Source organism: Miscanthus floridulus, chromosome 11, assembly GCF_019320115.1.
Source record: "Miscanthus floridulus cultivar M001 chromosome 11, ASM1932011v1, whole genome shotgun sequence".
NCBI classification, from domain to species: Eukaryota; Viridiplantae; Streptophyta; class Magnoliopsida; order Poales; family Poaceae; genus Miscanthus; species Miscanthus floridulus.
This window is the reverse complement of record NC_089590.1, coordinates 53,138,913-53,151,945: the sequence shown is the minus strand read 5'-3', so window position 1 is coordinate 53,151,945 and position 13,033 is coordinate 53,138,913. Positions and strand designations below refer to the sequence as shown.

Below are 13,033 nucleotides of genomic sequence, written 5' to 3'. Positions count from 1 at the left end.
TGATTACTAGGCGCGAAGGACACCAGCCGACTCTTCTCAGCTGGTGACAGGTGCCGCTTTCGCTGTGCGTACACCACCATATTATAGCGTTGGGAAGGACCCTGCAAACGAGGACGACGACTACCCTCGGGCTTCCGCATATAACACCACCAGTGGGACTCTTGGCAGCAGGACGAGATCGACATGTCTCAGCTAGGTGGTGCCCCACTTGGTACCCAAGGAGCCTCGCATGTAGTAACAAAGGTAGTGTATTTAAATACGTAGGCTCCATGAACTAACGATCATAAATATTATAAGTAATCGTGCATATCATATACTTGCAGGGAAAGAGCCGTACCCACCGGCAACGCGACCACACCGACGTTAGCTACACTTATAATGTGTTGCCTATAAATCCGAAAAGATAGAGGAGTTCGAGGGATCCTTATACTTCTTGAGACTTAGTTGATTATATTGAACTTATATCGAACGGATATTGTCGTCGAAACTTGCAGACTCATGAACCAATGAAAATGTTATGTGTCCATTTATCAACTTGCGCACGAACTTTATTTATTTGCTTTATATTCGTTTCAATGCATCGCGGCAACACTTGTAGTTGTTTACAGTACCGACAACAGCTTGCGTTCAATTGCAATTGAGGCTAGTTGGCTTGTCTGCGTCCAGGTCCTGCCGCGCCGTGGGCCTTGGCGTGTCAGCGTCACACCGTGAGCTATAGCGCGGCAGACCCTGCCACGTCACCGGTCAGCGTTCCGGTCGTCGCCACGTCATCCTCGTGCGCGCCACCATACATGGCGCGGCATAGGCAATAAGGCGCGGTAAAAAATGTTAGTTTTGGAGAGAAAAAAAATAAAACGATTTAAAATTAGTTTAAAAAAAGTGTTAAAAATAAATAAAAAAAATTCTCGAGAGACCGCACGCTTTGCTCCGCCGTCTCCTCCTCCGCGGAGTAATTCGGTCGAACGCCTCGCGCGCACGCGCTCTCGCACCGCCCTCGTCCTTTGTCCGATCGAATGCCGTAACGCCGCGGAAGGGCGCGCGCGGCGATGCTTGCCATGGCTTCGCTCTGCCCCTTGTCCGCCGCGCCGACTTTCCCGCGCGCTCGTCGTGCCGCAAGCTTCAGGAGCCCCGCTTCCTGGAGCGGCCTCGCCGCGACCGCGAGCAATGCCAGTGTCTGCGGCTGTGGACTTCTGCCCACCGGAGGCTACGCGAGGCTGGAGTCGCGGTTAAGGAGCCCCGTGCGCGCCAAGATCGACGAGGCGGGCAAGGACACGGGCGCCGGTCTGGGCTTCCCCCCGCCCCGCCGCAGGAAGCTGCGCCTGCGCCTGCGGCCGCGGCCGCGCCTCCTGTGGCGGCGGCTCCGGCGGCTGTCGCTGCGGGAGCTCGCGGCCGACGCCGGGGCCGCGCTGCGGCACGCCGTCCGCCGCGTGCCCCCCGCGGCCGCGGCGCCGGTCGTCCTGGCGCTGCTCCTCGCCGCCGCGTGGCTCGCGCTGCCCAAGAACGTGGCCCGGGAGGTGGCCTACTCGGACCTCGTCGTGGGGCTCCGCGAGTGCGCCGTGGCCGCCGTCGCGTTCGAGGAGGACTCGCGCCGTATCTACTTCAGCAAGAAAGATGGGGACGACGGCGGCTCCGACACGAGCGAGACCGGTGAGAGCGCTGCTGTGGCGGCGCCGAAGTGGCCGTACTACGCGCGGAGGGTGCCGCACGATGAGGGCTTCCTGCTCGGGCTAATGCGGGAGGGCGGGGTGGACTACCTGTCGGCGCCGCGGCCTGCTGGGAAGCTGCTGGTGGACATGCTGAGCACGCTGCTCACGCTCTGGGTCTCGCTGGTGCCCATGATGTGGTTCATACAGCGGCAGATGTCTGGTGGGGGCAGTGCTGACAAGCGACTCAAACCGATGAAGCAGATGGTGGGCTTTGACGATGTTCAGGGTGTAGATGAAGCGAAGGAGGAGCTTGTTGAGGTAGATGTGGTTTTCGCATTGCTTACTCATTGACTGTTCTTTGTGATGCTTGATGAATGTAGGAAGACAAAAACGATTAAACAAGAGACATTTCATCTTAAATGAAAGGCAATTAGACATAGGTTTCAATAGGAACAGAGATGGTATATCCACATTTGATATAGCAGTTTAGGAAATGTCAATCAATCATACTGTATTGCCGTGGGCTTGCCTTCATTTTGTCTTTTCACAATTACTAGGAATGTATCTAATGACACTCACCTTTACCATTTAATCATGTGCGTACATCACAGCAGAACTATGATCCATTTATAACTGAAAATGGAAATGCCAAAGTTTGATTTTGCCTTCACTCGCTCTTGCGCTATGCATTAATCAGATAGTGTATGACTTCAAACTTTTGCAATGTCTGTTTCACATTTGTTAGACTCCTATAAGAGCCTAGTTCGTCCATTATGACACAAATTTAAAGGCTTCATGCACCATTTGGATCAGTGATCACTTTGAAGTAATTTTTGTCACATCAGAAGAAGAAGAAAAACTTGGTAATACCATTGTTACAATAGGATCTTTTAAGTTTTATTGAGGGGAATGAAGTCTGTTTGCCCTGTAGTTTCTAAATTTTGCAATGTGCTGCAAGTAGTTCATTGATGAAAATTGTAAATGCTGTGAGCACTCTGAAAATGAACAGAAATGTGATAGCTCCTGGAAGTCTGGGACTACTGGACAGATATAAACTGTTGGATGATTAATTCGAACTTCTATCTTGGCATTTATATTGGCCTAAAAATTATCCTTTAGTAAGTGACTGTGTTGAATGCTGTTTTTTTTTCCAGTAACTAGGAATTGCGTATTTGCATTGGTCTGAAGTTATTTATTTTTCCATTGGAAAATTAGTTTTGTATTAGTGTTTTACTCAATCTGGATGATGATCATTAAGAATCTTAGTAAAAGATGGCAATTTTCCAATGTAGATAGTGAGCTGTCTGCATGGTTCACTGAACTACAAGAAGCTTGGAGCAAAATTGCCCAGGGGTGTTCTGCTTGTTGGCCCTCCTGGAACTGGGAAGACTCTGTTAGCAAGGGCAGTTGCAGGAGAGGCTGGAATTCCTTTTTTCTCTGTTTCTGCTAGTGAGTTTGTTGAAGTTTTCGTTGGACGAGGTGCAGCCCGAGTCAGGGATTTGTTCAAGGAGGCCAAAGAAGCTGCCCCATCAATCATTTTTATTGATGAACTTGATGCCGTGGGTGGAAGTCGAGGTAGAAGTTTTAATGGTGAGAGGGACCAAACTCTAAACCAGGTGTGGTTTTTGGCACTCTGATGATCTTTCATATCCTGTGTCTAATGACATCACTAAGAGTATATTTTCTTGATTTTCTCTATGATGAATAGTTATTGTCATGGCTGCTACTAACAGGACAAAAGCACTGAATGCTGCTCTTTGTCGACCTGGCCGCTTCTCCAGAAAGGTTGTTGTTGGTAGGCCTGATGTGGAGGGCCGCAAAAAGATTCTGGCTGTTCATCTAAGGGGTATCCCTTTGGAAGAGGATCCTGAAATAATTAGTGATCTGGTTGCTAGAGTAACCCCAGGATTGGTCGGTGCAGATCTAGCAAACATTGTTAATGAGGCTGCTCTACTAGCTGCACGAAGAGGTAAGTAAGATCACTTATCTAAGGTACTGAAAGGTACATTACATATCATTTGTTGCTCATGCATCAGATATGTGTTGATACCAATGAAATTATTTCTAGATTCAGTGGTGCTTTGCATTACATGGTTTAAAACGTAACAATTTTTTTGTCCATGTTTGAAACCTGTTACTGGGATATTTTCCCTACTATGCTATTGGAAATTATTACTGGAGTAGTCATAATTCCACTTACTGTTTCGTGTTCTACTTTTGTACTTCAAAATGAGGATTGGTTAATCTCTAATGAATGGGTTTTAAGGCAATTGTAGAATATATATTAATATGAAACTTATTGGTGTTGATCTTCCAGGTCGGAATACTGTGTCCCGGGAGGATATTATGGATGCAATTGAGAGGGAGAAATACGGGGTCAACGGGAGACAAGAAACTGATGATTCTGAAAGGCAAGGCCTCACCAAGTTATTTCCATGGCTACCTAAATCTGGAAATAAACCATCAAGCCCTGATGATTTCCGAAGACTGATGGGTTATCATACATTAAGCTAACTTAGCAACTCTTGCAAGGTATGTTCAGATTTGAGCACAGCCTCACTTGTTTCTATCCCCTCAGAATAACACTGCCTCATATTCTTGATGTTCATCAAAATGTTCCTTTCAAACTCATTTAATTGGGTTTACTTGATCAGTTGGATCTGATAGACAATAGCCTAACAGGCTTAGATTCCTTGAATTGAGTTTACAGAAGAGATTACATATAAAAAGAGAGGAGGAGGGTGACCCAAAGGGCCAGCCGAGTCCCAAGAGGCCAGCCAAACCCCAAGGGGCCAGCTGGGCATTAACTCAGCACACCTAGCTAGGAGATTACACAAGTAACTAGGTGATTAAAAGTAAATAGCAATTAATTCTAACACCCCCCCGCAGTCAGATCGTCGGTGGAGCGAACGTTTAGACTGGAGCGAAAATCCATGAAGATAGAGGAAGGGAGCCCCTTGGTGAAGACATCGGCGAATTGTGACGTGGTGGGCACATGAAGAACCCGGACTGCACCCATGGCGACACGTTCACGGACGAAGTGAAGGTCGATTTCTACGTGCTTGGTGCGCTGATGTTGAACAGGGTTGGTGGAGAGGTAGCAGGCGCTGACATTGTCGCAGTAGATGAGGCATGCGGAGTTCAGGGGATGGTGAAGTTCCTGGAGCAGTTGCCGCAGCCAAGTGGCTTCAGCGACGCCGTTGGCAACAGCTCGGTACTCTGCCTCGGCGCTGGACCGGGAGACAGTGGGCTGCCGCTTGGAGGACTAGGAGACCAGGCTGCCTCCGAGGAAGACGGCGTAGCCAGAGGTGGAGCGGCGGGTGTCCGGGCAGCCAGCCCAATCAGCGTCGGTGTAGACACGGAGCTGTGTTGGGGCTGTTCGGGGAATGACCAGACCATGGCTGAGGGTGCCCTGAAGATAGCGAAGGATCCGCTTGGCAGCGACAAGGTGAGTTTCCCGCGGATCATGCATATGAAGGCACACTTGTTGGACGGACATAGGCAATGTCGAGCCTGGTGAAGGTGAGGTACTGGAGGGCACCCACAAGGCTGCGATAAGCAGTGGGATCAGCAATAGACGGTCCGACATCAGCTGGTACCTTTGCACAAGTGTCAACTGGAGTGGAGCAAGGCTTGCAGTCACTCATGCCATGGCGAGCAAGTATGTCCAGAGTGTACTAACGCTGTGAAAGGAGAACAAAATCCCTGTGGTGCTGAACTGCAACGCCAAGGAAGTGATGTAGGGGTCCAAGATCTTTCATGGCGAACTCCTTTTTCAGAGCAGCAATGACACGGTGAAGGAGTTGATGAGATGAAGCCGTAAGGACAATGTCATCCACATATAAGAGCAAGTAGACTGTCTCGGTGCCACGGCTGAATATGAAGAGAGATGTGTCTGACTTGGCTTCAGTGAACCCCAGAGAGATCAGAAAGGAGGCAAAGCGGCTGTACCAGGCCCGCGGGGCTTGCTTCAAGCCATAGAGGGATTTGTTGAGTCTACAGACATGATCTGGAAGTGCAGGATCAGCGAACCCAGTAGGCTGAGAGCAGTATACTGTTTCTGAAAGAGTCCCGTGGAGGAAAGCGTTCTTCACGTCAAGTTGATGAATCGGCCAATCCCTGGAGTGTGCCACCGTGATGACTGTTCGAACAGTGGCTGGCTTGACAACCGGGCTGAAAGTTTCATCATAATCAACACCGGGGCTGTTGAGTGAATCCCTGAAGTACCCAACGAGCCTTGTATCTTTCCAATGAGCCATCGGCATGGAACTTGTGTTTGAAAATCCATTTTCCAGTAACAACATTGGCCTTGGTGGGGCGGGGGACGAGGTCCCAGGTGTGGTTGTCCTGAAGAGCCGCATATTCATCTTCCATGGCCTGGCGCCAATGAGGATCAGCAAGGGCATCTCGACAGGACCGCGGTAGGGGAGACAAGGCCTAGGTATGCAAGGCGAGGCGAGGCTGCCGGCAGCCTGTTTTTCCACGGGTCGCCATGCCGTGGGAGTTGGCGATCGACGGAATGGAAACAGCACCAGCAGGAACCGGAGGATCGCTCTTGACATAGCGAGGTGGAGAGGGGACCATGCTGGAACGTCGAGGAGGCGCTCCTGCCGGGCGCTCGGGTGGTGGGGCAGGAGCAGGAGCACGCCTGCTGTAGACATGAATAATAGGCGGCTTCTGAGGCGCAATCACCGGGGGGGGGGGGGGGGGGGGGGGGGGAGCGCGCCGGCTGTAGACGTGGACGACGGGTGGAGCCGGCGCCTGTACAGAGGACGCCGGGGACCCCCGGGACACAGCCGGTGGTGCCGGGGTGGAGGGCGCTGGCAGCACCGAGGGCCCTAGACGTCGGCGTGCCTGCGCGTGCCAGAGATGGTGCCAGAGGCACCAACTGGAAGGGGGCAGCAGCGCCGGGTGTTCCTGCAGGAAGGGGAGACACTGGAATGGTGTCGTCGTCAGTTAGAAAATCAAGTTCCTGTTGAGGAGGGGATGGCCGGCTGAGGGAAAAAGGAAACGTTGTTTCGTCGAAAACAACGTGGCGAGAAATGATGACGTGGTTGGTGTTGAGGTCGAGGCACCGATAGCCCTTGTGATCTGGTGAATAACCAAGGAAAGCACAGAGGGTGGAGCGGGGGGCAAGCTTGTGAGGAGTGGTGGCAGAAAGGTTGGGGTAGCATGTGCACCCGAAGGCACGAAGATCATGATAGGAGGGGAGGGTGCCATGGAGGGCGAAAAAGGGGGTGCTCATGTTTAGAGTTTTGGTGGGAAGGCGATTGATGAGATAGGTGGCAGTGGCTAGAGCATCAGCCCAGTAAGAGGGGGGCATGGAAGCTTGGAAGAGGAGGGTGCGTGTGATGTTATTGACGGTGCGGATCATGCGCTCGGCTTTCCCGTTTTGCTAGGGAAGTATAGGGGCACGACATGCGGAGAGTGATGCCGTGAGCAAGAAAGAAAGCACGAGAGGCGGAGTTGTCAAACTCGTGACCGTTGTCACATTGGACTGATTTAATGGTGCAGCCGAATTGGGTAGACACATGAGCGAAGAAATTAGAAATCGTGGGGAATGTATCGGACTTAGCGCGAAGGGGAAAAGTCCAGAGGAAATGAGAGCAATCATCAAGAATAACTAAATAATATTTGAAACCAGAGACACTAACAACAGGAGATGTCCACAGGTCACAATGGATTAAATCAAAATTCTTGGCTGCTCTAGATAGCGAAATAGAAAAAGGGAGACGAATATGACGCCCAAGCTGACAGGCGTGGCAGAGGGAGTCATCTTCAGGCTTGCTGCAGACAATGGAGGAGGACTGCGCAAGGGACTGAAGAGTGGCCTTGCCGGGGTGACCGAGGTGCCTGTGCCAGGTAGTTGGTGAAGGAGTGGCGACAAGGGCGTAGGAGCCAGTGGTGGATGAAGGGAGCTGAAGAGTGTAGAGAGGCCCCTGTGCTGTTACATCGGAGGAGGGTGTTCCGGGTACGGAGATCCTTCACGGAAACACCAAGAGGGTCAAACTCGACAGAAACACAATTGTCAGTAGTGAATTTTCGAACCGAAAGGAGATTTCTGATAATGCCGGGAGCTACAAGGACATTGTCGAGGCGAAAGGGTCCAGGAAGGACAGAATAGCCGGTGCCAATAACAGGGAGGGTGGCCCTCGTTGCGTACGACAATGGAGGAGGGAAAGGAAGAGAATGGTGTAGCGGTGACCATACCAGGGTTGGCGGTGAATGTGGGAGGAGGCACCTGAGTTGATCACCCAATCCGATGAACTCGGAGGTGGGGTGAGGGAGACGGTGCTGAAGGCGCTAGCGAGACCCTCGGGCGTCCAGGGCGCCCAAGCAGGAGGTGCCTGAGGGGGCTGCAGGTAGTAGGACCCGGAAGCCGGTGGTGGAGCGAAGTATGCCGGTGGCACGCCAGCCACCAGAGCCTGTTGCAGAGGTGCAGGCTGGACTGCGCGTGGTGGAGGGCCATGGGCGCCGCCGGCGGTGGACCCTGGCCACATGTGGATAGAGCCGGTCCAGGGGTTGAGCAGCGAGGGCCACTGTGGTGTGGCTGGTGCAGTCCCGCCCTGTGCACTGCTGTGGGAGCCGCCAGAGCCGTGCCCGCCGCGGCGGCGTCGGCCGCAGGTTGCCACTGGATTGCTGTCCAGCAGCAGCATGATTCCAGCAGCAGCCTAATGATGGCGTGGAGGCGCAGGTGAGGACGAAGTGGGCGGCCTGATGGAGGGCGCGGCGACGCGAGCCGAAGGAGAGGTAGAGGGCGTCCCCATGTTGAGCTCGGCCAAACGGAGGTCAGCACGAACATCGGCGAAGGACAGGAACGGCCTTTGGCGGGTGACGAGCTAGGACATGAACTGAAAACGTTCATTGAGACCCCGTAGAACGTTCAACACCAGAGTTCGGTCCTTGGATGGGCTCGCCGAGGTCGGCGAGGGCATCCGCCATGCTCTTCATTTTGCGGCAGTAGTCATCGATGAAGAGGGCACCTTGGCAGAGAGTGCGAAACTCGGCGTCGAGGAGCATGGCGCGGGACTCGCGATTGTTGAGGAACTGCTGTTCAATCCCGAGCCATGCTTGTTGGGCGGTGAGGTCGTCGTGCTCATGGATGACGTCCAGGAGGTCGGCGGAGATGGTGTTGAAAAGCCAAGAGAGGACGACGCAGTCCATGCGTGACCACGCCGGATCGTAGGGGCGGGAGTCGTCGCTGAGGACGTGATCCTTCAAGGCGAAACGACCGAGGATGAGGAGGACGTAGCCGCGCCACTTGGAGTAGTTGGAGGATTGAACATCAAGAACGATAGGGATGAGGTTCTTGATGTTCTGGGCGGACAGCAGCTTGAGTGTGGAGGTGGGCGATGGCCGCTGCTTCAGAGGAGGCGGAGTGGACGTCGTCATCCTCAGGATCGTCGTCGTCGTCCGGATGCTCGGGCCAGAGGCGATCCCGGAGGGCCGCGGCCTGATGCTCCAGGGTATCTGCCTGCACGCGCTCTTTGTCAAGAGCAGCAGCAGTGGCACGGACACGCTCCTGGGCGGCGGCAGCGGACTTGAGAAGGGCAGCTTCTTCCTCGAGCTGCTGGCTGTGCTCTGTGTTGGTGGAGCGCAGAGAGGAGGCCTCATCCTCCAGGCGCTTGGCAGCAGAGAGGGCTTCGTCGCGGTAGCCATGGCGGAGGAGCTGGAGGTGGCCATGGGCGTGCACAGCAGCCTAGGGGTGGGTGGAGTGGGAGCGGAAGCAGAAGGATCGATGGTTTAGTCTGATACCATGATAGACAATAGCCTAACAGGCTTAGATTCCTTGAATTGAGTTTACAGAAGAGATTACATATAAAAAGAGAGGAGGAGGGTGACCCAAAGGGCCAGCCGAGTCCCAAGAGGCCAGCTGGGCATTAACTCAGCACAGCTAGGTAGGAGATTAAAGCTAGGAGATTACACAAGTAACTAGGTGATTAAAAGTAAATAGCAATTAATTCTAACAGGATCAACTCTATTCACTCTTTAAAAGTACTCACTCCATTCCAAATTTTAAGTTGTTTTGTCTTTTTAGATACATAGTTTTTACTATGCACCTAGATATACGCTATGTCTAGATATACAGTAAAAATTACGTATCTAAAAAAGCCAAAATGACTTGCGACTTGGAATGGAGGGAGTACTTAAAAGATGTCGGTGATGTTACTTAACAGCATTACTTTGGGAAAAAAAATTGCATTTGAGAAAATGGTGTAAACTGTACTAATATTTTGCTTTACAAAATGTACATATAGTCTGGATTTTTACTTAACTTGCCTGGTATGACTGCTATTTGTTCAGATTTTCCCTGTGTTTGATGCTGATTCTCCAAACCTAGCTAGAGCTCTGTTACTTGCTAGTGAGGAGCTTATATTTTGGGTTTTTTGGATTGGTGCCATTGCAATTTTGCAAGTTTGGAGAAATGCCATTACTATTCGTCTATTTGGAAACATGCCATCATAATTTTTCTTTAGCTTGAATCATGCCATTTTATACGTATTCGACCGTGTTGGGCCCACGTGCAGGTGACTACAGGCCAGTGTATTCTAGTATGTCCCAAAATACCCCTGCTGCTTCTCTTTCCCTTCACTCTCTGACGTGTGGACCCCACACGTCAGCTTCTCATTCAACCTCTAGACAGATCGACCATTGACCACCATTGGAGGGCGGCAAGCTCGGTGAGCTCGGCTGGCTTGCGGATCCAGTCGGCCACCGGCGCCACTGAGGTCTCGAGCCTGAACCGGTTGGCCGCCGGAGCCGTACTCGACTCGGTCGCATCAGGCCACCGGAGTAAGTGTTCCAGGCTTCCAAGCGTTCGGCCAACGGAACCGGTGCTCGCACCGCTGGGGTTCGCAGCTGTTGCCTCTCGCTCAGCGCAACAGCGGGTGAAGGAAGTGGGGGAGGCCACGACATGATTGCGGACTAGGCTCGGAACTGACGAAGGTCACCTGGCCCGGTTGCGGCACGTTGGATTGGAGCTCATGCGGTTGTCGCGCATGCACTCTTGCTTTGCCTGATGCATCCACACAGGACCTTTAATTTGCTGGAGATGCGGCGCTGTGCTGCCCCTGCCCTGTCCCTGCGCGAGTTGCCACTGTCAGGATGGATAAGGCTAGAGCAAGCAGACATAATCGACCCCACCGGCGCCCGTGGCCGTCCGGATCCGCGAGCCAGCCGAGCTCGCCGCCCTGGGCCTGGGCGGATGCCGGCTCGTCCTGGGCCTGCTACTGGTCAGCGGCCAATGGTCGATCTAGAGGTTGAAGAAGAAGCTGACGTCTGGGGCCCACATGTCAGCGAGTGAAGGAAGAGAGAAGTAGCAGGGGTATTTTGGGACGTACGACAATACACTGGCCTGTAGTCACCTGCATGTGGGCCCAACACTGTCGAATACATATAAAATGGCACGATTCAAGCTAAAGCAAAATTATAATGGCATGTTTCCAAATAGACGAATAGTAATGGCGTTTCTCCAAACTTGTAAAATTGCAATGGCACCAATCCAAAAAACCCTATATTTTGGGCCGAGGTATGGTATCAATTACCTCCTTGCCCTGGGGCCGAATGGGAGTTAATTTTGGGCCGAGGTCGCCTACTTTGTGTGATAAGGGCGTGTCTGTTTAATTTGAACACATTGGTGTGAGTGGGTGTCTTGTATGGGTTCCTTTACCATTTTTTCTTCTTAATATAATGATGAGCAGTTCTCCTGCGTGTTCGAGAAAAAAGATTTTCCCTAATAGATCCTTTCGATGGATCAACAGAGCTTGTATAGACTTCCCACCTTTCCCCCTCAGCTTCAGCTTTTTAGTCACCTGATTGGCACATGAAATCACCTAAAAATATGTAGCATGGAACCCTAAGCACATGTAAGATCAAGAACTCAAGATCTATCATGCACCTTTGAAAGGAAAAAAATGGAGCAGGCAAACTCAATAATGTCTGAAACCAGGATGTTTCCAGGTCTAACCAGATCCCGACCAGTTTTGGGTCCACACTGTGTAGGTTTGGGACTAGCTACCTAGATGACAGGGTACTGAAAAATATTGCCCACATTCCTCCCAACAACTGAGTGGAGGGTATTGATTGTTAGAACAACTCGATGACAAATCGTCCACTTTTTCACCATGTCTTGATTTTCTTATCCTTGCTTAAGATGTGTCATGTTGTTATGTTATCCCTTACAAGATGTTACCTTTTTAATTCTGTAAGTTTTAGGGCGACTACACCATTTGAATCGGTTGCGTGCCTTTTTGTACACACTTCCTTTTTCTACCTGTGATTTCAGTACGCAGTACATACAGCTATAAAAAACCATGACTTTTTGTCTGCCTGAAGTCTTATTTGGCTTTTGCTTGTGTTGTGCAGAACTGAGAAAGAATATAAACTGCAACTGAATCTGGGAAACTGTTGCCTGTAGTTTTATGTATATCAGCAAATATACATCTCGATAGTATGTACGAAGGATGTTGCAAATTGCAACCAGTGGCTATTGGTACTTTCAGAAGAAAGCTGTTACAAACTACATGAGGACAGTTTGTGAATACAGAATTTCAAGATTTTTCCTAGCTTAAGGGCCTGTTTGGATACCAAGGGCTAATCAGTTTCATGCTTCGTAATTTTGTTAGAAACATCACTCAAGTTTCGTCACATAGCCTGCAGTGTTGATAGAATAGGCTAAAATAGCTAGCAAGCTAGTGGCGCTTCTGCTGCTGTACACAGATCAGTCATCCATCTTATTCCTCCCAACTAGAAGTCTGGAAGTTCTGCTGCGACTTGGATGTGCAACGCTGTGCAAGTTTACAAATGCAATGTCAAGTGTACAAATGGAAACTGAATCTGCAGCTATGTGCAAGAAATACACGGCATCATATTTCACAGTTCACACTGAGCAACATTTCTTTTTCCTGTTAACTTACATTACCGCTGTTCTGTATAATCATTGAATTACTGTCAAGAACAAACTCCAACTCTAGCAGTTTGAGATGTGAAACCTGATCTGTCAACAACTCAACATGTATGCACTCCCTCTAGTTAAAAATATATGCACTTCCCCCTAGTTAAAATACTTGTCACATTTAACTCTGCAGTCTTTGATGCACATCTTTGACCACTAATATCTTCTAGAATATATTAAAATCCTTCAAGTTTGAGTTTTGCAAGTATTGTTCAATACAAATCTACATATATATCTTGTTTCCGAACTAAATAATCTAGTATTTAAGCTTTAATCAAATTATGCCTAAATGTATGTTTTTTAATGTCACCAGGTGGATTATTTCACACCCGAATGTATATTGATATAGCCCAAATCGGCTTGCTTTATGTTTTACAACGTTGAGGGGAGAAACAAAAACAGCAAGACGTCCCAGCACCAGGTCGAAGCGTGG

General features: G+C 50.5%; 2 protein-coding genes across 2 annotated transcripts; one reads left to right on the top strand and one right to left on the bottom strand.

Moving 5' to 3' along the window:
• The first annotated feature begins 1,026 nt into the window (after positions 1 to 1,026).
• On the top strand, positions 1,027 to 12,688 carry LOC136490749 (probable inactive ATP-dependent zinc metalloprotease FTSHI 3, chloroplastic). The gene is given in 5 exon segments (XM_066486941.1): positions 1,027 to 1,964; positions 2,939 to 3,264; positions 3,323 to 3,615; positions 3,964 to 4,178; positions 12,012 to 12,688. Coding segments are annotated over 4 exon segments (1,734 nt in total). The 5' UTR covers positions 1,027 to 1,046; the 3' UTR covers positions 4,161 to 4,178; positions 12,012 to 12,688.
• On the bottom strand, positions 8,508 to 9,038 carry LOC136491957 (uncharacterized). Its single transcript, XM_066488144.1, has one exon. It carries the CDS (start codon positions 9,036 to 9,038, stop codon positions 8,508 to 8,510), a length of 531 nt encoding a protein of 176 aa, XP_066344241.1.
• Positions 12,689 to 13,033: the final 345 nt, after the last annotated feature.